General features: G+C 37.5%; 1 protein-coding gene across 3 annotated transcripts in view; it reads right to left on the minus strand.

The window, feature by feature from the left end:
• ctnnbl1 (catenin, beta like 1) overlaps positions 1–24,679 on the minus strand; it is a 96,237-nt gene that overhangs the window by 67,544 nt on the left and 4,014 nt on the right. For 2 of the 3 annotated variants that reach the window (XR_012398275.1, NM_200866.1), the window contains exons 3-9: positions 23,798–23,904; positions 23,498–23,637; positions 20,901–20,998; positions 16,906–16,999; positions 10,537–10,628; positions 7,043–7,115; positions 4,163–4,221 (exon numbers count right to left, since the gene is read on the minus strand). Coding sequence is in view for 2 of the 3 variants with exons in the window: in NM_200866.1 (NP_957160.1) it covers positions 4,163–4,221; positions 7,043–7,115; positions 10,537–10,628; positions 16,906–16,999; positions 20,901–20,998; positions 23,498–23,637; positions 23,798–23,904 (663 nt within the window). In the remaining variant the exon portion in view is untranslated. Of the gene's footprint in view, positions 1–4,162; positions 4,222–7,042; positions 7,116–10,536; positions 10,629–16,905; positions 17,000–20,900; positions 20,999–23,492; positions 23,638–23,797; positions 23,905–24,679 lie in introns of all 3 variants that reach the window. The other variant, XM_073938194.1, reaches the window with a different exon arrangement.

The raw sequence follows: 24,679 nt of genomic DNA on the forward strand, positions 1-24,679 counted from the left end.
AAGAAAGAAAAGAGAAAGGAGGGAAGAAAGAAAGAAAAAAAGAAAGAAAAAAAGAAAGAAAGAAAGAAAGAAAGAAAGAAAAGAGAAAGGAGGGAAGAAAGAAAGAAAGAAAGAAAGAAAGAAAGAAAGAAAGAAAGACAGATAAAAAGTAAGACAAAAACAGAATGACAGAAAAATAAAGGAAGGAGGGAATGAAGGAGGGAAAGAAAGTTAGAAAGAAAGACAGAAAATAAATGATAAAAGTGTGGGAAGAAAGAAAGAAAGAAAGAAAGAAAGAAAGAAAGAAAGAAAGAAAGAAAGAAAGAAAGAAAGAAAGAAAGAAAGAAAGAAAGAAAATAAATGATAGAAGTGTGGGAGGAAAAAGGAAAGAAAGAAAGAAAGAAAGAAAGAAAGAAAGAAAGAAAGAAAGAAAGAAAGACAAAAACAGAATGACAGAAAAATAAAGGAAGGAGGGAATGAAGGAGGGAAAGAAAGTTAGAAAGAAAGAAAGACAGAAAATAAATGATAAAAGTGTGGGAGGAAAGAAAGAAAGAAAGAAAGAAAGAAAGAAAGAAAGAAAGAAAGAAAGAAAGAAAGAAAGAAAGAAAGAAAGAAAGAAAGAAAGAAAGAAAGAAAGAAAGAAAGAAAATAAATGATAGAAGTGTGGGAGGAAAAAGGAAAGAAAGAAAGAAAGAAAGAAAGAAAGAAAGAAAGAAAGAAAGAAAGACAAAAACAGAATGACAGAAAAATAAAGGAAGGAGGGAATGAAGGAGGGAAAGAAAGTTAGAAAGAAAGAAAGACAGAAAATAAATGATAAAAGTGTGGGAGGAAAGAAAGAAAGAAAGAAAGAAAGAAAGAAAGAAAGAAAGAAAGAAAGAAAAAGAAAGAAAGAAAGAAAGAAAGAAAGAAAGAAAGAAAGAAAGAAAGAAAGAAAGAAAGAAAGAAAAAAAAAGAAAGAGAATAATCTGACAGTCTTTGTACGTTTATCAGAGGGGAAAAGCCCCGCCCACTGGTGCCCATCTCTCCCTCATTAGCATAAACAGCCCTGAGTGAGAAGCAGCCATCTGGCCATTATAGTGTTTGAGCTGCTGAAGATAATGCCAGTATAGGCTAAGAGGATTACAGATGTGGAGTTTTAGATGAAAACAAGAAAACAGCGACAGGAGTTTCCATAGACTGACAGAAGCATAAAGCTCACACTCACACTGAAGCACACATGTACACCTGACCAGCACTGAGAACATTAGTTCTGTTTTGAATCTAATATGCTGATGTGGAAGTGTTTGTAGCTCCGCCCTCTTTAGAAAAAGAGCAAAATTTGAATTTAAAGCGGCAGTCATCGAGATGACGCAATTAAGGCCCGTGCACACCGGGACGCTTTTTGCATGTGACTATGGCCCCAATTACACTAATAAGTTTTAGTTTGAAAACGCATATGTTTTGCTACGGTTATGCCATCTGTCCACACTACGCCAGAGTTTGAGTGCCAAAACCGGAGCGTTTCAGAAACACTGAAGAGGCCGTTTTTATTCCAAAATGCTGCTGCTCCATCTCAGTGTGGATGGGGGAAAAAAGAGACATCTGAAAACGGAGGCGGGGCTACAGACATTCGCCTATATGATTGGGGCTTTTTCCTCACTATTAAGTAGCCTACACACACAGTTCAGTCCTGCATCCTCTCCCTGTAAGTTCGGACTTCGCAAGATTGATATGGAAAACAAACTCCCGAGGACAAATTGGGTAAATCACCAAAGGGAACAGTGTACACTTTTTCACATCATCCTGGATATGTACGTTGTTTCAATATTTTAACAGTAAAATGAAAACATGATATAAGGAACGACTATTTTCATTTTGATATTAACAACTTCACAGACAGCAGAAATGTTGAGGCGTCGTGCTGCATTTATGAGCGTCATCTTCACTGTGTGCATATTTATAACTAAACAGCGCCTATAACATCACTGCCTCCTTTCATTCTCATTGAAAAATTGAAATCCACCCTCTCTTTTGCTGAATATCAGTAGGGCTGCTCGATTATGGGAAAAATCATAATTACGATTATTTTGGTCATAATTGTAATCACGATTATTCAAAACGATTATCAATTGAAGTAAAAATTTTTCGCCCTTCTGTGATTTTATATATATAATAAACTATACATATATATATATATATATATATATATATATATATATATATATATATATATATATATATATATATAATATTTTTTTTTCAAATGATGTTTCAAATGATGTTTAACAGAGGAATTCTTTACAGTATTTTCTATAATTGTTAAATATTTAAATATTTTGAAACCTATTTTAATAGCTCAATATTATTAGCCCCTTTAAGCAATATATATTTTTGATTGTCTGCAGAAAAAAACTACTGTTATACAATGACCTGATTACACTAATTAAGCATTTGAATGTCACTTTAAGCTGAATACTAGTATCTTGAAAAATATCTAGTAAAATATTATGTACTGTCATCATAGCAAAGATAAAAGAAATCGGTTGTTAGAAATTAGTTATTGAATCTGTTATGTTTAAACTGTGCTTTAAGCATCTTCACTGTAAGAAAAAAAACTTTAGCTACAAAAAAAGTCCTTAAGTCAACTAGTGAGGGATTTCGTCCTTTTGTTTGATTAATAATGATAAAAACAGACGGCAGCAAGGATTATGCGCGCTGTCACTTTAAGAATAGTGCGGCTCTGATATCTCTTTCACATGTTTTTTGACTCTCAACTTGTTTGTTAGTTACAAAAATGAGGGTTAATATGAATAATCACTAAACACCGCGCTCTAACACAAATGTGCATGTATTTGACCATTAAAGCGCTCACATTAAGATTGCGTTAGATGCGTGTGCTCTGCTAGTCTCCGAGCCTCCGTGCTCTTTTGCGCTATTAAAAATATGAATGATTCATAGTACATCAATGAATGATGCGCATCCCGTGCTGCAGACGTACATTACAGTACATGCTTTTAGTCATTTTCACGTGAAACTGATCTTTGCAGAGCGACAAATGTGTACAGCTGGAAAGGGACGGTATATGATGCAATAATCGTTAATCTTGATTAATGGTTTTTCATAATCGTTTGAAGCCATAATCGAAATCGAAACCGGATTTTCGATTAATTGCGCAGCCCTAAATATCAGTTTTAATAATCAATAACGGCCATTATTAAAGTATAACGTACAATAAGTTTATACATTATAGCAAATAAAGGAAAGCAATCAGTCAATATACAGAATGTACGTGGTTACATTAATTATTAGCGCATGTTTGTGCTCAGCCAAAACACAAAATTTAAGAACAAGTAATAGAGTCACAAGACCAAAGTCGAGGAATATGTCGTTAGATAGAGACTAGATGAATGAAATATCACGTTTAGCAAATATAGTGAGATTAGATCCAGCGGTAGATCCTTGATGAACAGTCCAACGAGCACAGCTCTCATCTGGGAAGATATGCTGTAGTACATGGCAGAGAGTGTGTGTGTGTGTGTGGTCACGTGATGTGTTTTCAGCATTGTGGTGTGGACAGAGAGCTGTTCAGAAACGCTGGGTGAAACGCGAGTGTGGACGCGGATCATTTTCATTCTAAAGCGCTGTTTTAAAACTAAAACGCACAAGTGTAAACAGGGCCTAAATAAAGGGAGCCAATGTGATCGTGCGCACAAACATGCAAAACGCCAGATGTAAAAGCGTCATTTAATAAAAACAATGCCTCATGCTCATTTTATTTGACGCACCACGTCAAAACCTTCTCCACCAATCAGATTGGCACTTATGTTCATGCATAGAGCTGCTGAAGTTACTCCAATTTGGACACCCCTGCTTACACATCTTGTGTAAATAACCTCATCATGTCTTAAGTTAGAAGAATAATAAGATTTTCTTCCTAGTAAAAGCTCTTTATACAAAAAATCTGAATAAAATAGATTGTAAAAATAATTATTAGGCTAAAATAATAACTGTTGCCTCTCTTTAATTTATTTGCTTGAAATGATTAATAAATCATTAATTAGGCATTGTCTGGGTGCATCATGACACAATAATGCAAGTGTTTTAGATGTGCTGGTGTGTGTGTGGATGTCAGTGGTGTGTTCTGGGTCAGCGTGATCTCGGAAAACTCTCGGTGATTCAGAAAAAACACTCAGAAGCTTCTTACTGAGAGCTGCTGCAGTAGGACATCAATACCATCCATTTCCCCCAACAGCTCCCTCGTTTCTGAGAGAGAAAGACAGAGAGACAAAGAGAGAAAGAGACTTTTTTTAAATTCTATTTTATGCCATTTTTAAAAAACACAATTAAAAAAAGTAGATTTTACTGAAGCCATTACTCTTCAGTGTTTGGACTTTCAGCAGTGAACATTAAACCACACTGAACTCAACTCTGAAAACCCGACTGACAGTTTCAGTTTACTAGAACTTCTTATGTGAAGCTGCTTTGACAAGATCTACATTGTAAGAGCTCTAGAGCAGCGGTTCTTAAACCTTTTTTATCAAGTACCAAAAAAAAAATCTTCTCTCCAAGTACCACCATAATGAGCAGAATTGAAATACAGTAGCATAGTAGGCCCGGTAAAGCAGCTACGACTCTGCACAGTTCAAAAACCAGGCAGATTAATTTCTATTATTGAGAATATTTATTATTGTCAGCCACTTTAAACATTATAAATAGTCTGAACATTAACACTGTACTGTGCTTACAACAAACAAACAAAAAAAAAAATATTTAAATTAAAATGTGCTTTTAAAAGTAAGAAATGGTAGATTACTGTTCTTAAAACGTAAAAAAAAAAAAAAACTGCTACTTAAATGTAAAGTATTAACATATAGTAGCCAATTTATTAAAACCTGGGGATGTTGCTGCTTGGACCTCATAAATATAGGCTATATGTCATCACATTGATATACAAATCATTTTTGATCCTTTTTAAAATACATGTAGCCTATGACATATTTGATTCCTCCGCGTACCACTTGAAGGAAGCCCGCTTACCACTAGTGGTACACGTACCACAGTTTGAGAACCACTGCTCTAGAGAAATAAAGATGAATTTAATTTAGAAAATATTAGTTCTCCATCTTTGACAGAGCACGACACCTCTTCATATATCCACACATTTGTTCAAATTCTTCAATATTCTTGACAATCTTATAAAATATGAAATCAAAATAAATTCCTACTTTAATTAGACTTGCACCACATCTCGACTAACTTCACCCTCGATTTTTTCATTTCTCATCATGTAAAATCTTTTTTTCTCTCTTGTTTTTGCAAACTTGAAATCAAAACAATTAAACTAACCAAAGAAAAAAAATATAATTAAAACAACATGTAAAACAAACATAAACAAACCTATATATGTATATATACACATACTGTAGACATATATACACAGACACATACACATATACAAGGGCTGTTTCTCAATATGCGTTCTTCAGTGGTCTTGCGTCCTCGTGTTCTCATGTAAAGTCATCATCAGCTTCTAAAGTTCAGTTTCAATACTCAACACTGCAAGAACGGAGGATGCGTGAAACTTCCCGGATGTGTTCTTGATATCAAGGATGCACTGATGCAGACTTGAGCGCCGAACTTGCTCTGGAAGTCCCAGAAGTCATTGCGATTGGAGGTGGGAAGCGCAGCATTTTATTTAGATTTATTATTAAAGTTCAGAGATTCAACTTATTTACCTCAGGAGCTTCCCTAAATGAAACGGTGAATATAAAAATTACCAAGGCAAATGCCATGTTGATGCCAGAGGTCAGAGGAGAATGGCCAGACTGGTTCCAGCTGATAGAAAGGCAACAGTAACTCAAATAAGCACTCGTTACAGCTGAGGTCTGCAGAAGAGCATCTCTGAACACACAACACGGCCAACCTTGAGGCGGATGGGCTACAGCAGCAGAAGAGCACACCGGGTGCCGCTCCTGTCAGCTAAGAACAGGAAACTGAGGCTACAATTCACACAGACTCACCAAAACTGGACAATAGAAGATTGGAGAAACGTTGCCTGCTCTGATGAGTCTGCTGACACATTCAGATGCTCGGGTCAGAATTTGCCATCAACAACATGAAAGCATGGATCATCCTGCCTTGTATCAGCAGTTCAGGCTGGTGGTGGTGGTGTAATGGTGTGGGGGAGATTTTCTTGGCACAATTTTGTCCTATTAGTACTAATTGAGCATCGTGTCAACACCACAGCCTACCTGAGTATTGTTGCTGACCATGTCCATCCCTTTATGACCACAGTGTACCCATCTACTGGCTACTTCCAGCAGGATAACGCTCCATGTCATAAAGCGTAAATCATCTCAGACTGGTTTCTTGAACATGACAATGAGTTCACTGTACTCAAATGGCCTCCACAGTCACCAGAGCTCAATCCAATAGAGCACCTTTGGGATGTGGTGGAACGGGAGATTCTCATCATGGATGTGCAGCCGACAAATCTGCAGCAACTGCGTGATGCCATCATGTCAATATGGAGCAAAATCTCAGAGGAATGTTTCCAGTATCTTGTTGAATCTACGCCACGAAGGATTAAGGCAGTTCTGAATGTAAAAAGGGTCCAACCCGCTACTAGTATGGTGTACCTAATAAAGTGGCCAGTAAGTGTATTATGCAAACAGAAACATTCATTTTAAATATAATTAATCTAAATTAATTATTTGACAGCACTAACTTCTTTAAATGTATTTACAATAAATACAGAGCATCTCTGCTTTTTACATTTATAAACCACACCATCATTTCTAGCAGAGCTGAGAGTTATGCATACAAAATATAAATGCATGAATATTTTTATTGAAAAAAAAAGCAGCACTTACAGACAGGATATGTCAAGCTAAAAGCTGCTTGCATCTAAATGAAGCAAGGAACTTGTCAGTGGAGGTCTACATCAATGGCCTGATTTGCATGCTGCATTTTTGTATTGATGCAAAAAGGCTTTAAAAGCATTTGAGTGTGTAATTATTGATGGCGTGAGTCTGTAATAAAGCAATGATTCAGACAGAGCGCTCCGTCTCTTATTCAGACTTACTGTCGTTGTTTTGCAGCAGGATGGCCAGTATTTCACTGCAGTACAGCTTATTGGCGTCAAACGGCATCTTGGCCTGTTCGGGAACACAACAAACACACAATTTGAATGGCTTTGGCAGCGGTGTCCCATTCGATCTGTTCTCTATTGTCAGTGTAATTGCGCTGCTCTGGATTGGTGGAAGTCTTCAGGGAGCATTAAGACTCGAGCCGCATGACGCTCTTATTCAGCAGCCAGCGCTAAATCTGAGGAGGATTTCACCTCGCGTGGAGGAAAAACAGGGAGAACGGTGGCAGCAGGCCTGCAGCTCTTAGTAAAAGCTCAAAAACAAATAAATGATAGAGTTAAATCTCATCATAATAGACAGCTATCAGTCCTTTGGGGCATGGCAATCAGGCATTTAGGGTGGGGCTATCAGTCTTTTAGGGTGGAGCTAGTAGTCATTTAGGGAGGAGTATCAGTCCTTTATGGCATGGCAATCAGTCATTTAGGGTGGGGCTATCAGTCCATTAGGGTGGAGTTATCAGTCCTTTAGGGTGGAGCTAGCAGTCATTTAGGGAGGAGCTATCATTCCTATAGGGTGGAGCTATCAGTCCTTTAGGGTGGAGCTAGCAGTCATTTAGGGAGGAGCTATCAGTGCTTTGGAGCGTGGTAATCAGTCATTTAGGGTGGGGCTATCAGTCTTAGGGTGGAGCTAGTAGTCATTTAGGGAGGTGCTATCAGTCCATTAGGGCATGGTAATCAGTCATTTAGGGTGGGGCTATCAGTCTTTTAGGGTGGAGCTAGTAGTCATTTAGGGTGGGGCAATCAGTCCATTAGGGTGGAGCTATCAGTCCTTTGGGGTGGAGCTATAAGTCATTTAGGGAGGAGATATCAGTCCTTTAGGGTGGAGCTAGCAGTCATTTAGGGAAGAGCTATCAGTGCTTTGGAGCGTGGTAATCAGTCATTTAGGGTGGGGCTATCAGTCTTTTAGGGTGGAGCTAGTATTCATTTAGGGAGGAGTATCAGTCCTTTATGGCATGGCAATCAGTCATTTAGGGTGGGGCTATCAGTCCATTAGGGTGGAGTTATCAGTCCTTTAGGGTGGAGCTAGCAGTCATTTAGGGAGGAGCTATCATTCCTATAGGGTGGAGCTATCAGTCCTTTAGGGTGGAGCTAGCAGTCATTTAGGGAGGAGCTATCAGTGCTTTGGAGCGTGGTAATCAGTCATTTAGGGTGGGGCTTACAGTCTTAGGGTGGAGCTAGTAGTCATTTAGGGAGGTGCTATCAGTCCTTTGGGGCATGGTAATCAGTCATTTAGGGTGGGGCTATCAGTCTTTTAGGGTGGAGCTAGTAGTCATTTAGGGTGGGGCTATCAGTCCATTAGGGTGGAGCTCTCAGTCCTTTGGAGTGGAGCTATCAGTCCTTTGGGGTGGAGCTATAAGTCATTTAGGGAGGAGATATCAGTCCTTTAGGGTGGAGCTATCAGTCCATAAGGGTGGAGCTAGCAGTCATTTAAGGGGGAGGTATCAGTCCTTTGGGGCATGGCAATCAGTCATTTAGGGTGGGGCTATCAGACCTTTAAGGTGGAACTATCAGTCATTAAAGGTGGAGCTATGAGGGCTTTAGGGTGGAGCTATCAGTCGTTTAGGGTAGAGATATCAGTCCTTTAAGGCAGAGCTATCAGGCCTTTAGGGTGGGGCTTTGAGGCCTTTAGGTAGAAAGGACCTATCAGTCTTTTAGGGGGCGGAGTTAACAGTTATTTAGAGAGGGACTATAAGTCCTTTAGGGCAGAGCTATCAGTCTTTTAGGGTGGCGCTATCCGTCCTTTAGGGTGGGGCTATCAGTCCTTTAGGGTGGGGGTATAAGTCCTTCAGGGCAGAACTATCAGGCAGTAAGGTAGAAAGTCTTTTAGAGCAGAGCTATCAGTCCTTAAGAGTGCGGTTATCAGTCATTTGGTGTGGGGCTATCAGTCCTGTAGGGAGAAGCTTTCAGTCCCTTAGGGCGGAGCAATCACTCCCTTAGGGCGGAGCTATCAGTCCTTTAGGGTGGAGCTATTAGTTCTTTAGGGACTGATAACCAGTCATTTGTGGTGGGGCTATCAGTCCTGTAGAAAGAAGCTATCATTCCTTTAGGGTGGGGCTATGAGAGCTTTAGGGTGGAGCTATCAGTCATTTAGGGTGGAGCTATCAATTCTTTAGGGCAGAGCTATCAGGCCTTTACGGTGGGGCTATGAGAGCTTTAGGGTGGAGCTATCAGTCATTTATGGTGGAGCTATCAATTCTTTAGGGCGGTGCTATCAGGTCTTTAGGGAGAAAAGAGCTATAAGCCTTTTAGGGTTGAGCTATCAGTCTTTTAGGGCGGAGTTAGCAGTTCTTTAGGGAGTGGCTATCAGTCCTTTAGGGTGGGGCCATCAGGCTTTTAGGTTGGGGTTATTAGTCATTTGGGGTGGGGCTATTAGTCCTTTAGGGTGGAGCGATCAGGCTTTTAGGTTGGGGTTATTAGTCATTTGGGGTGGGGCTATTAGTCCTTTAGGGTGGAGCGATCAGTCTTTTAGGGTGGAGCTATCAGTCCTTTAGGAAAAAGCTATCAGTCCTTTAGAGCGATGCTATTAGTCCTTTAGGGCGTGGCTATCAGTAATTTAGGGCAGGGCTACAAGTCTGTAAGGGCAGGGCTATCGAGACTAGGCATGGGACGATAACCCTTTTCAAGGTATACTGCGGTTTGGAAAAGTCAAGGTTTTAAAACAGTCAAGATTTTTTTTTTACTTTGACAACAGTATCTACAGCAGAAAACATATCCAAAGATGCCGTTTTTACATTGTAAAGAAATCAGTGTTTAATCAGTGAAAGTAATAAAGACAGCAGAAGTCAATGATTTTTTAAAAATTATTTAGCCTGTCATGTTTACTGTAACAATATTTTTTAAATGTTTCTCAAAATAAAATTTACTGTTTTCAAGGAAAAAAAAGTTGTTGTTTTTTGCCCAGACATTTAAAATGTATATATGTATATATATATATATGTATATATATATATATATATATATATATATATATATATATATATATATATATATATATATATATATATATATATATATATATTTAGAGCAGTAATCACAATACCGTCAAACTATGATATTTTTATCTAAGGTAATCATGCAATCATGCATCAATCTTCCTTAATTTTGTTAGCAACGCACATTTTCCAACGATCCAATAAGTTGGAATAAAGGATGAAAAAAGCAGCTACTTCTTTTCTAATTTCAAAACCATTTCAATTGGATTTTCATCACAATATGGAGAAATTAAACAAAGTTAACTTTGGTTTCATGATGACTTTAATGCAGGAATATAAATGCATAAAGAAACAACCCAAACTAAACTCTGTGCGTAGTTCAGTGTGTGCAGTTTGCTGTTAGAGACTGTGTATCACTGATAAACTCATCCATCAGCGAGCTCTAATGAGCGGCTCATGTGCTGTTCTCCTCCATTAGGACTGAAGCTCTCGTCTTACCTTGATTCTCTTCAGCAGCCACTGCATCAAACCCTGCTGCGCCGCTTCTGTGCACAGACCCGGACGAAACTCGGCCATGTTCTCGATCACAGCTGCACACACACACAGAAAACATGCTGTTACTGTACAAACACACACACACACTTCAGTCAATCCAGTGTTATTATGACCTAGTTTTTGCAGCGTCTGCTTCACCTCGTTGCCATGATAACTGATGGAGACACTGCAGTGAGATATGAACACATTCACAGCACTTCTAACACTTCACAATAAGATTTCATTAGTTCATCCATCTACTAGCATCAACTAATTGTGAACAATACTTAAAGAACTTATTAATCATAGTTTGGCATTTACTAATGCATTGACATCTAAATCCTTGCTTGTTAATGCACCATGAGTTAACAAGAACTAACACAGAATGACTGTATTTTCATTTATTACAGGATTTCTTCATGTTAGTTAAAGGTAGTTACCTTTAACTAACATGAAGAAATCCTGTAATAAAGGTATTGTTCATTGTTTGTTCATGAAACTTCATCGTAAAGTGTTGCCAACACTTCTTAAACACTGATCCATGCAGAAAAAGCACAGGAATTATTATATATTGGGTCTGGACCATGTTGATGTTTGAACTACAGTTACAGGATTAGTTTAACGGTGGCAAAACTAAACCAGCACTGTCAGCCTTTGTTGGTAGCATGACAGGAGCAGTAATGTTAAATGTGACCCATAAATGTGACAGAGTTTATTGCTCAATAATAAAAAAAAAATGTTTAAATGTTTTAAAAAGTAATTTCACAGGAAGTCAAATTGTTGGAGGCTCTGTGAATCATTATACGCTAACCAGATTTTGGTATACATAGCATTTAAACAATATCCTAAAGACTTCAATTGATTTCAGTTTGGAGGTACTTTATTTGGGTACGCTGTCAATGGATTGCTTGGAAAGAAAAAACAAATATAACAGTTGAAGTTAGAATTATTAGCACCCCCCCCCCACCCCGTTTTTTTTCTCCCCAATTTCTGTTTAACAGAGAAGATTTTTTTCAACACATAATAGTTTTAATACATTTTTTTTTCTAATCATAATAGTTTTAATAACTCATCTCTAATAACTGATTTATTTTATCTTTCCCATGATGACAGTAAATAAAATCTGACTAGATATTCAAGACACTTCTATACATTTCAATTTTTTTCAAACTGTTTTCATTTTAGCTAAAATAAAACATATAAGACTTTCTTCAGAAGTAAAAATCCTGATCAGACATACTGTCAAATTTCATTCCTATGCTAAACATAATTTTTAAAATGTAAAAAAAAAAAAACTAATAAATTTGACTTCAACTGTTGTGTATATTAGGGATGCCACGGTTCTCAATATAATATTGAACCGTACGTTATGACCTCCATGGTTCAATACGCGCTTGTGAACTGTTTTCTTGGTTTTGCGTTTAAATTAATTTATGTGCGTTTTATATCTCCCTGAATTGACTGTGTGTGCCTCTAAATCCATGAGCTGAGATGAGGAAACTCCACCCTGCGAGTAAATATCCAATCACTAAGCTCTAAAGTTAGGGGGCGCTTGACCATCATTCCACACTTTAACATGGCGAGCAGCGGTGAAGTGAGGCTCAGGCAACAGTACAAGGAAGCGCCGGCGAAGTGAGGTAACAGTACGAGAAAGCGACGGCGTCTTTCAAATCTGCAGTGTGAGGACATTTCGGTTTTGCCGGTAAGTATAATGCCAATAAAAGAAAAAACAGTGAACTAAAAATCACTGTTGGCAAGCATTGTTTTACACGTATAACCATGACTGCACATCTGCAGCGCATCACCCAGCAATATCCCTGTCTGAAGGCAGGACAGCAGAAAAGGTAATAAAGTCCTCCAAATAGCAACAATCCCTCGCTGAATCTTTCCAGCAAACATAACCAACTGGTTCCGAGAGACACATAAAATAACAAAGGCAGTGCGGGTGTTTATTGCTAAAGATTTGCAGTCGTTTTCGGTGATTGGAGATGTGGGCTTTTGTCATCTTATAAAAGCACTCGGTCCGTGTTACAGACTACAGTCTCGCATTTTTTCAGCACAGAGATAAATAAGATGGTTTATTTATGTTTACTGAAGTACAAATATGTTGATTTGAAATGGACAATTTATCTTTATTAACTTCACATGCGTGTTTATTTTCAAAGTGTAGGATTTTATGTGTTCCCCAGTTTGTACATGGGCGACCAGCAGCTGTGAGATTTCAGTGTTCATTTTTTTTATACAATACACTAGCAACTACTGTACTTTTCTTGGCTTTTAAGTAAAACTAAATGAGTATTGCATTAAATAGTTTTTATTTTTTTCTCCTTAACCTCTTACTGTTCCTATTGCCTATAGAATAAAAAAACATGCGTCAAGCCAAAAGAACCGAACCAAAAACAGTGTTAAAAAAAACCAAGAAATGTATTGAACTGTGAGCTAACTGTATTCCTAATGTATACAGTCATCCTTGCTTTAAGTAAAAAAGCCATTATCAGATGCTGGTATAAACCTAATCCACCACAAGTGGCAGATTTGATTGATGTTTTGAAAAAAAAAAAATACATTGTGCATAACCAAAAACACACATTTGTTGTCTTTTGGTCCAAATGGATTGAGAAGTAATGTTTTTTTTTTGCAATAGAATTTTAAGATTTATTTTTTACTGTAAATGTTGCTTCCATTCCTCCTTTAATTTTTCTGTATCTCTTTGCAATAAAACTTAAGTAATAATAAATATTTTATATGTTATAATAATTTAAAAAATTTTCATAGTAATTTAGTTTGAGCTCCTGAGAAATCTTCTGTTCACCAAGACTGCATTTATTTACTCAAACACAGTAAAATCAAGAAAAACTTCTTGATCAAATCATCATATTATACATGCATATTAATTTCAAATATGACGAAAGAAAGAAACTCAAAGATTTAAAATTATTGACTAAATTTTCTGTTTGGGAATGAATTACCCTTTTAATTTAGAGGTATGATGCAAAGCAGGTTCTTTACTGATAAATATATTATGTATATTATGTTATGTTATGAGGTCAACCTGTGGTAATGGATTTGATATATTTGGGAACGTTAACTGATTGTAAATTGATTTTTTTTAGGTGACATGGAGGTTCTCTGAACATTTTAAAAGAGTACATTTGTTAACGAAATTGAGAATTTTCTGTTTGCCAAGGAATTTTACAGAGTGCTTATATTAGCTTAGCGAAAGCATGTTCTAGTTTGAGTCCCGGCTGGGTCAGTTGGCATTTCTGTGTGGAGTTTGCATGTTCTCCCCGTGTTGGCGTGAATTTTCTCCAGGTGCTCCGGTTTCCCCCACAAGTCCAAACACATGCGCTATAGGGGAATTGAATAAACTAAATTGGCCATGCTCTATGTTTGTGAATGAGTGTGTATGGGTGTTTCCCAGTACTGGGTTGCAGCTGGAACGGCATCTGCTGTGTAAAACATATGCTGGATAAGCTGGTGATTCATTCGATTGTGGCAACCCCTGAAAAATTGATCATTTTCAGTTTGCCAAGAAATTTAATAATAAATGTAATAATAATTTTTAAAATAATTTAATAATGAATATAATAAAGAGCTTATATTAGCTTTTAGCGCCATTATAACAAAACATTCTGATTTGAAATACCACTTCATTTAAAAAATGAGTTACTAAAAAATACCTAAACGTAATTTTTGTGCCTCGGGGCCTGAGAAAATGTCACCAGTATGAGTAAAAATCTGAACTTGAGCCCAGACCATCATTGAAAAAAAAAATCCTTTTTGTCGAACCCGGGACACACAATAAGAGGGAAAGAGCGAGCAGAGAGAACAGCTCTATATGACACATCACAGGGGAGTTTGAGCCTCATCTGTATTATAAAAGACTCTGAAGACACCTGATAACTCAATCAGAGGCATGATGGGAGAAAAACCTCACAGCGGATGATGAGTGGGAGGAGAGAGAGAGAGAAGTGTAGGAGAGAGAGACATTACACAAACTGGAACAGGAGAGGAGGATGGGAAAGAGGAAGACGTGGTGGAAAAGTGGTGTTTAAATCCATTGAGTCAGAGCATTTATCTCCCTCTGCAGCTAAAAGCTTCCCTTCCAGAAGCAAACCTGCGGATGCCAGACATTCACAGCGTTTACAACACACAAAACGGCTCTAGAGGAGAACAGTGCTGCTTTTACCCGTCACAAAAAGTGTTACATGGCACATGCTTGCATAAAACACACAGACACTAACTTATATCATCAGTGGCAAGCAGAAGGAATTTGACCATCTTTGAGAATAATACATGAATATTATGTAAATAGTGTTTTTGTAAACATGTATTTTTATTTTTAATCACGTTATTATTATTGTTTTTGTACTTTTATCAATATTTTTCAATGTTTCAGATCATTATTATTATCTATTTATTTTTTATTTAGTTTTATTTCAGTTTCCTGCAGTTCTGTAAGCTGCGTTGTTATTATACGCCAAGTTCAGTGGTGTCCGAACTCAGTTCTGGAGGGCACAGTTGAGCTCCAAGCTTCTAGTATACCCAGGAGCTTGATTAGCTGGTTCAGGTGTGTTTACTTGGGGTTGGACCTAAAATATGCAGGACACCAGCCCTCCAGGACCGAGTTTGGACACCCCTGGCCTAGTTGATGGAGGGCAAAAAGGAAAAAACTCAATAGATATATATTTGGGGGGGGGGGGGCACACACACTGATACATGTGGACATACTATAAACATACTACAGGGTGCAAATTACATGCGGGTTTTGGAGGGTCTGACCACCCTAATTAATGCTTGATCCCTTCTCTTACAAGAGGTCAAAAGGAGTATGTAGACGTCTGCTATTTTAATAGTGGAAAACACTTTGCACTGATCTTTACCTTCAATATTAATAATAATGAAAAAAATATGTTAGTATAAACATAAATATGACTGTTCCTATAATAGCTCACACCATTGTCAATGCATACAGCAGGCTATATGAAAAAACTCAGTCAATGGTCTGAATTTGGTAGATCTAGCCGATAGACAAAATAAGCTTTAAACTAAATATTAAATAGATATATATATATAAATGAGATGTAATTGAATTATAAAATATATATAAAATCTGACAAAAGTCTTGTCGCCTGTCCAAGACTTTCCAAGACAGTCATCTGGAATGAAGAAGAAAGCCTTCCTGCAGGACTCCCAGAGTTCATCAACATTCCTTGGATTCATCTTCAATGCCTCCTTCATCTTACCCCAGACATGCTCAATAATGTTCATGTCTGGTGACTGGGCTGACCAATCATGGAGCACCTTGACCTTCTTTGCTTTCAGGATCTTTGATGTGGAGGCTGAAGTATGAGAAGGAGCGCTATCCTGCTGGAGAATTTGCCCTCTCCTGTGGTTTGTAATGTAATGGGCAGCACAAATGTCTTGATACCTCAGGCTGTTGATGTTGATCATCCACTCTGCAGATCTCTTGCATGCCCCTATACTGATTGTAACCCCAAACCATGATTTCTTCTTCACCAAACTTGACTGATTTCTGTGAGAATCTTGGGTGCATGCTGTTTCCAGTAGGTCTTTGCAGTATTTGTGATGGTTGGGATGCAGCTCAACAGATAATTCAGCAGAAAAATCCACCTTCTGCCTTCTGATTCAACTAGAAGTTATTATTTATTATCCTTCTACAACTGGACTTCGTCAAATCGACAACAAGACTTTTGTCAGGTAGTTTATGTATGTGTTTATACAGCCCCTAAAACCAATGAAATACTTTTGGTTTATATAATTTGTATCTTAATTTTATACTATTTTTGTTGGTCAATTATCTACAAAGAAGGAATAAAAGTTTGATGGCATGAAGTGCGCTTGAGATAATACTTAGGCAGTGATAATAAAAAAAATAAATAAATATACGTTTTTTTAAATGACATTTTTAAATTACTTATTAATGATAAATATTATATAAAATACAAATTAATATTTATTTTATATTATATATTATTTGCATTTAATTATATTACTGATCTTTTCTGTGCATGAATTAAATGCATTTATTTATTTAGAAGTTTATTAATTATTTTTTAAAATAATTAAAATCAATCACTTTGTTTTTCACAATTTGTTTTTAGAATTTATTTATTTAGCCAATTATTAATGGCATTTTAATAATTAACTAGTTTCCAAACAGCAAGAAACAAACACTGAATAAAATTAAAAAGCACAGAACTGCACGTATAAACAGCTCTTTGTTTCTTAGCGAACTTACACAAACCCACCATCAGCCAATCAGATTGACATGTGCATTAATTAGCTGGCTGGAGTGTCTTTCTGTCTTACCTAAAGTGTTGTAAACTCCATCAGCTTCCTCCTTCACAGTCTCGTCCAAACGCTCCATATTCTGCACCATGAGAGCCACGACCTGACCCTCCAACTGAATAAAAACACACACATCAAAACTATTTATTCAAGCTAATGATGAATTAAATACATCCCAAGACCGTCACCCATAAATGTAACAGAAAAGTTCAAAGTTTAATAATAAAAATAGTTCATGGCAGGGCCGCACAATAGATTGTTTGAGCATCAATATCTGCAATAGTCACATCGTAGGATTATATTATTTACTTACTATTAAAACAAAGATATTGTTACATATTATATTCATATTTTTAATTTTTATACAATGATGACCATGTTGTCTTATGTATGATTTTATGTCTGACCTGTAATACTGTAAAGCTGGATTTATACTTTCGTCTGGCACCACATCGCGCACCTCACAAAACGGATAAGGCTTTTATACTTGATGCGCTTTATTTATTTATTTTATTTATTTCTACAGGGACAATGTACAACATGACATGTTGTGCCAGAGTTAGCTATAAAGCTAATTTACATCTGTAGTCCCTGGGCAGGAAGTAACAAATTTAACAACAATAACCAATACAATATACACTTACAGTACAATAAATACAATACATCATGTGAAAATAAAGCGAAATCAAATCAGTGGCCGCATATTTGATTTTGTTTAAGCCAAATTTTAAGAACAGTTTTAAAATGATTAAAAATGGTGTTGTGATACTCTTTAAAATGACAGGGGGCGGTCAATTGAAACTACTTGACTACTTACCATAGTCAAGTACCAAGTCAGATGAATAAACAGAGAAGTAGAAAGTTTGCGGAACTAGGTCATCTCATTAATTATTATTGAACATTTTTAACCAATTATTTTTTTATAAATTATTTTAAAATTTATAAAGATTTTTATAACTATTCAAGATTTTTTTTAATCAAACTTTGATGTATCACTCGCTTTTGTTCATATCTCGGACAGTTTTACCTATTAAAGTTTATTGAAATATTAATGACAAGAGAACAAAAGTTGCTCTACAAATATAAATATATATTTTATAGCAGGAATAAAAGCAAAAAAAAGTACACTTACTAAAATAAATACTGTTTATATTCATATATAATTTTTATTTATTTATTTTTAAATCGCAAAACTGTCCACAAATTTCTGAGAATTACCACCACAAAATCATGGCAAAATTATTAAAATAAACTAGGGGGTCTAAAATATGCATGCCTATGTGTGGCTAAAGATATTTACTAGATTTGATAAACCAGAGTGAAGTTATGTTTTAAGGGAAGAGAGGTAACTATTACACAGGGCTATGTAACTTTGCATTTTGCTTTCCCTTAACGATAAAAACTGCAAGATGCCTTAACTTGTACTTTTTTTTAATAATATTCAAATGTGTTTGATGATCTGAAACATTAAAGTCCAAAAAACATGCAAAAAAACAAACAAACAAGAAATCAGTTTTTCACACCGCTGTATATGATAATAAATATGCACACACACACACACACACACACACACACACACACACACACACACACACACACACACACACACACACACACACACACACACTACATAAACACAAACTATTATTAGCTGAATCAAATAAATAAATAAATAAATCTTTTCCAGCCTATTTGACATCCTGTTTGTGGAGCTGCTGTATAAATAGTCATTCAGAGGTGTAAAAGTGTTTGCTTGAATGTGAACTCAATCAGATCCACACGACTCAATCAACCTCTGATTGTTCCTGTTTCCTGTGCCTGAAAGCGTCTGATTGCATATCCACAACATCAGTCTGGCTATTGTTAAAAGGATAGTTCACCCAAAATTGAATCTTATGTCATTTACTTGTTTCTTTCTTCTGTTGAACAAATAGGAAGATATTTAGAAGAATGCTAACCATTGACTAGTATTTGTTTTCCTACTATGGAAGTCAATGGTTACGGGTTTTTAGCATTCTTCAAAATACCTCAACAGAAGAAAGAATCTCAAAAGTTTGGAAACACATGAGGAAGAGTAAAGTGTCCAGTTTACTAATGGCCCGTTTCCACTGAGTGGTATGATACTTTACGGTTCGGTATGCTTTTATGGCCGTTTCCACTGTCAAAGGGTACCTAAGGCCGTACTCACACTAGGTACAGTTGCCTCGAGCCGGGCCAAAGCACGCTTGTCCCCCCTTCGTCTCCCCCGACGGCCCCCGCTCACACCACAAACGGGCTTGGGCACGCTTACGTCATCGCTGCTGGGCTGTTCTGTAGGAAGCGCTCTCTCACTCAGCAGCACAGTGGAGATTTCTCTAGTTATATCGTTTCAGTCGCTTGATATGCCGTCAAATATTTCGCCAAACAGTCCTTAGGGATGCGGGGACACGCAGTCAGATATTTCGCCGAACAGATCCGCCACTTTTGGCGCTCATAAACAATCATAAAGCTCTCGTGCTGCAGGAATGAGGAGGTCTGCTGAAGCCGCGCAGCTGTCGTGCAGTGAGGAGTTTGCGTCTTTAATAAACTACGGCAGTTTGCGTTCACTGAACAGTAAGAATGATTAATAAATCCATATGAAACAGCCCCTTAAAAGTCACGTCTCGCTTTCAGTTTCGGGCTTTGGCGCGTTTTGCATGCTGTTGGATGGCATAGTGTGAGTAGGCCCTAAAAGTGAACCGTACTGTACCCCTTTTTAGTCACCCTTTGCAAAGGGTACCTAGCACAAAAAAGGGTACCAACAGGCTGAGCTAGACACGCAACTGAATGCTATAGGTTAACAGATGCATCACTAACAGAAGCAGAACAATGAAAACAAAGGAAGCAGCATTTTTTAACGAGCTCAGCATATAATAACGAGCCATGGTCGACCCGAGCTCAAACAAACCTTGTCGTTGTCTTGATGAACATCCACAAAGCCAACAAGAACAAAATCTACTGTGTCCTGTTGTTGTTTTATAAGTCTGTGTAAAAGTGCGAACGGTTTTACTTTCTCCAAAGTGCTCGCTATGCGTCTACATTTAAAAATGAATGAACTTCTTGAGCTCATATTAATAACATGCTTGTGATCATTAAAGTGTACTGATATTCGATCCTTTCAGAAACGAACAAACACAAGAGTAAAGCCGGAATGAAGCTTTCTGCAACCTAAAAGATGAACAAACTGCCATGTTTAACTATTATCATCACCTTTTGGACTATTATGAACCCAGAATGACAGAATCCCTCTCTAACAGAGGTCAGATGTGGAGGTGAAGATTAAAGACACAGATGAGAGGTTTGCACTGACTGTGGGCGACAATGTTTTGTGTTGTTTCTGAACCCAAATAAGGACTAAATGTATGCTGTGTGTAGTTTTACTGTAATTGGTAACATATCGGAGACTGTAAGGGGCTAAATGAGTTCATACGATGCATTTATTTATTTATGTTTATACAAATTTATACATAAACGCAAACGTTACAATAGGCTATTTTGCACTGTCATTGATCTACGTAATCTATAGGTTACTACTGTAAGAAAATATCAGCATTCGGTACATACTTTCAGAATTACCGTTGCTTGAAATGAGCCGATGTAATTCATAATATATGAAATAAACCTGCTCGCCAGTCTGTTAAAACTCTCCACAAACCCTTTTGCCCATTTTTCTGATTGAAACGGCAATTTTACTACATCCAATCAGCTCGCAGTTGAAAGAAAAACAAGCCACGCCCACTGTTTACTCATTTTCTGTTTCTCTAGGAACTGCATCACAATACACAAAAATAAAAAATGACCGCAGCTTCCAGACTTTAAACAGTGAGTAAATTTCCTTAAAATGTTCCATCTTATTGACACAAGTATGTTGTTCTCTTATAATTCTGCATTCCTCATGATTATATAATGTCACTGTGCTGCTGGACGCTGGTGAAGCAGCCTGTAATCTCCTGTAATGCTGTTTTCTCTGATGATGACAGAAATGAATGTTTTCTTACCAGTGCGTCGATAAGCACCTCTGCTCCCTCCTCGCTCTCATGAAGTGTGTCGATGTCTGTCAGCTCCTGCAGCAGATCCACCACCGCGATGCTGATATGTGAATCAGGTTAAGAACATAGAATATTGACCAAAAGACTAAATAAAAGACAGAAATGCACAGACTTTTCTTATAAGCATATAAACAAAGTATGCATGCACATTTGAAGTCTGATTCGCCCTCCAGTGAATTGTTTTTCTTTTTCAATTATTTCCCAAATGATGTTGAACAGATTCAGGAATTTTTCACAGTATTTCCTATAATATTTGTTCTTCTGGAGAAAGTCTTATTTGGTTTTTTTCGGCTTGAATAAAAGCAGTTTTTAATTGTTTTAAACCCATTTTAACGTCAATATTATTAGCCCCCTTAAGCATTATTTGTTTTGGATTGTCTACAGCAGGGCTATTCAATTAGATTATCATTGGGGCCGGTTCATGAAAAGCATCCCAAACGAAGGGCCGGAGAGATATAACTTGCTATACGAGTGATGACACAACTGCATATAAGAGCCAATATGCTGTATATTTTTGCTCCTTATGACACCCACGTTGGCTTTTCCTACATTAAAATGTTTATATATTGTATTTTGAAACTACATAATATCAGTGACATTGTAAAATAGACTATTTATTATTATTTTTTTTTTTTACAAACATTCAAATGTTGTATTTCAGAGCACAACAAAAGCAGTGCATTACTAAAGTAAGCTTCTTCTACATACAGGCACACTCATATGTTATGTTTTGAACTGCATAACAATTAGGGATGCAACAATTATAGATTTTGGTTGTACAATTATATTGTCGGAAGAACATTCATGGTTTCACTGTTATCACGTCTAAAGTTCAAGCTTTATATTAGGTAAGTAGCTATTTGGATTAATAGTTGTTGCCATCTGCATTCATGCATAGATAATCATTTTAATAATAATTCATCTAACATATATTTTGTTTACATTGCACTGAAAGGCACGCACAACTCTCACTGTGGGATGTTTTCTACTGTGTGCGCCCAGAAAGACGCAAGCGTGTCACTCTGCTGGCGACCGCATATTGTCATATATTCTTACATTAGAAATAACAAATTTGAAAGTGGAAAAGACGTGATATGGGAACGGCCACTGCAATAGTTAATCCTTTTTTTAGTTAATATTTTTTAGTTAATAGTTAATATTTTGATGTCTTGGTCACACTGTTTGGAGGACCGGATTCGGCCCGCGGGCCGCCAATTGAATAGCCCTGGGGCCTCATTTATCAACGCTGCGTACGCACAAAAACTTTGCGTACGCCAGGTTTCACGCTCAGAATCGCTCACGTTTGGATTTACTAACGATGAACTGAACCTGGGAATGTGCGCAGCTCCACGGCAGCTTTTTGGCCGGCGTACGCACATTTTTTGTGCGTGTGTGTTTTATTTCCATTGGCGACTCCTAGAGGCAGTTGTGTTAAATTGCACTCTACAAAGTGTCTGAGCCTTGCAATGGCAGCTGTATGAGACGGGTTCATCTAGCAGGTATATAAGGTTTCCATACCATACAGTTGACCAGCCAAACATTAAAGCGCAATTTGCAGCGGTCGCCTGTTTTCCCAATGTAATCTGAGCTATCTACTGCTCGCACATTGCTATAAAGACACTATCTGAAGATGAATTTGCATGCGTGAATCAGAAACATTTCCATTCAATAAATGTGCAAATAAAATATGATGCACAGACTTATTAATGATTCCTACTTGTCTTTCTCATGATAAATAGTTGGCAAAATCTGATATGGAGGGGGGGGGGGATGTTTTCATCAGACCCTGGATTCGAACCGAGTTCATGTTTGAACGTGTCAAAACATGTTGACGGGCGTTTTTCGAACTGCGCCACTGAGACTGTTAAGGACACTGTAACATTTTACACCTATAAATCACACTATTTCTTTTTAATTCACTCAGCGCGATGTTCAGACCCAACTGTGTTAACCGCATCAGCTAATCTCTCCCACTCTATTTTTTTCTTTTGTTGTTAATTCCGGAGAACAAACTTGCAAATAACACAGCTTTTCTCCGGTCTACCTCCGAAAGCAGCACCTCCAATTCACATTCTGTTCAAAGTTTCTCTTCTTGCTTGCTTTTGCCTTTGCTTTTTCGTTGGGTTTTGCCAAAGTAGAGTCATTTGCATATTCATATGGGGGAGGAGGCAGGGAGGGGTTTTGTGCTCGTGCATGTTGCGCTCAGTTTCACGTTCCTTCGGATGTACAAAAGAATATGCGTGAGATTCGGCGTACGCAGTGTTTCATACATCTGAATTTTTTTCTGCGTACGCACATTTACAGCTTTGTGCGTACGCAATGTTTTAGTATGATTTCCACGCAAGTCTTCGTCCATGAGGCCCCTGGTCTACAGAAATCACTGTTATACAATGGCTTGCCTAATCACTCTAAATTTACCCTAATTAACATAGTTAAGCCTTTAAATGCCATTAAGCTGAATACTAGTGTCTTGAAAAATGTCTAGTAGAATATTATGTACTGTGATCATGGCAAAGAGCTGTGATTGGCTGGTCATGTGAGGATATCAGTGTTGTCGTGGCTGAGGAGGCCGAGCAGAGACTGAACCGCATTCAGCTCCACCAGCAGATGATAAAGCTCTGGAATGGTGGCGATGACGTGCATCTCCTGGATGATGTCATTGAGATCAAGCTCCGCCTCCATGAACCTGCAAACAACAGGAAGTGATGTCACTGTGCCAATGAGGAACTCCACCATAATAATAAATCATTTTTGATCATTTTCTTTTTGGTTAGATCTTGCAATGTTATATGGAGAGATTTCTTTTATTCGTGTAAAATATTTGTGACATTAAAACGTTGCCTCACTTCTCCGGGTTGTCTGGGAACTTGATCCTGAGCTCCTGGTTTTTGTAGGACCTCTTCTCGAAGGTCAGGATCATCTTCTTCACTGTGCTCTCATCCACCAGCTCTGCCTGTGAACACGAACACACAGTAGGACGCAAGGTCAAAGATCACGGTTATCATCTATAGACATGAGCATGTCCACGAGTTACACACAAGACTGGCTTCAGTCCCGTTCAAAATCCTCTTCTGCTTGACAATAGCCCCTTTCACACAGTGATACCGGTAAATATCCGGAAAATTTACGGAACGACTTTACCGGTATTTTCAAAAAAGCGCTGTTCACACAGGCGAGGACGTTACGGAAATTTTCCGGAAAAGACCGTTTACACATCCATTCCAAAATACCGGTAAATTCTGACATCATTCACCACAAATGAGCCTTAAACGGCTGCGCTTGTATTTGTAAACATTTGATTACTAATAATATTAAATTACAAACTCTGTGGATGATCAATATTGTGAACAACTTTCGCAGGAACACTATCGCATGTCGAGATGTTCATAATATGTGTGTGTGCAGGCGCTCACAGGCTGTTTCATGGGCACACGCAAAGCTTGAAGGTAAACAAACAACGGCTTATCATAAGCATCTCATCGATGATTATTTACACAGTTGGCATTAAGAAGAACATATAAACGTGATCTGACTAACTTCTAGCAGCTAAATGTGTCTGGAAAAATATTCAAAGGCTTTTATTCTCATAAACCGCCTTTTATTCTCATAAAATTGCCGGCAATTTTCCGCAAAGGTCTGTATGTGTGAAAGGGGCTAATGTTTACGTTTTTGTCCCTTTTCATTTTATGTCAAATGTAATTGACAATTAGTGGGTGACACCGTGGTTC

The sequence above is a fragment of the Danio rerio genome, chromosome 23 (genome assembly GCF_049306965.1).
Source record: "Danio rerio strain Tuebingen ecotype United States chromosome 23, GRCz12tu, whole genome shotgun sequence".
Taxonomy (NCBI): domain Eukaryota; kingdom Metazoa; phylum Chordata; class Actinopteri; order Cypriniformes; family Danionidae; genus Danio; species Danio rerio.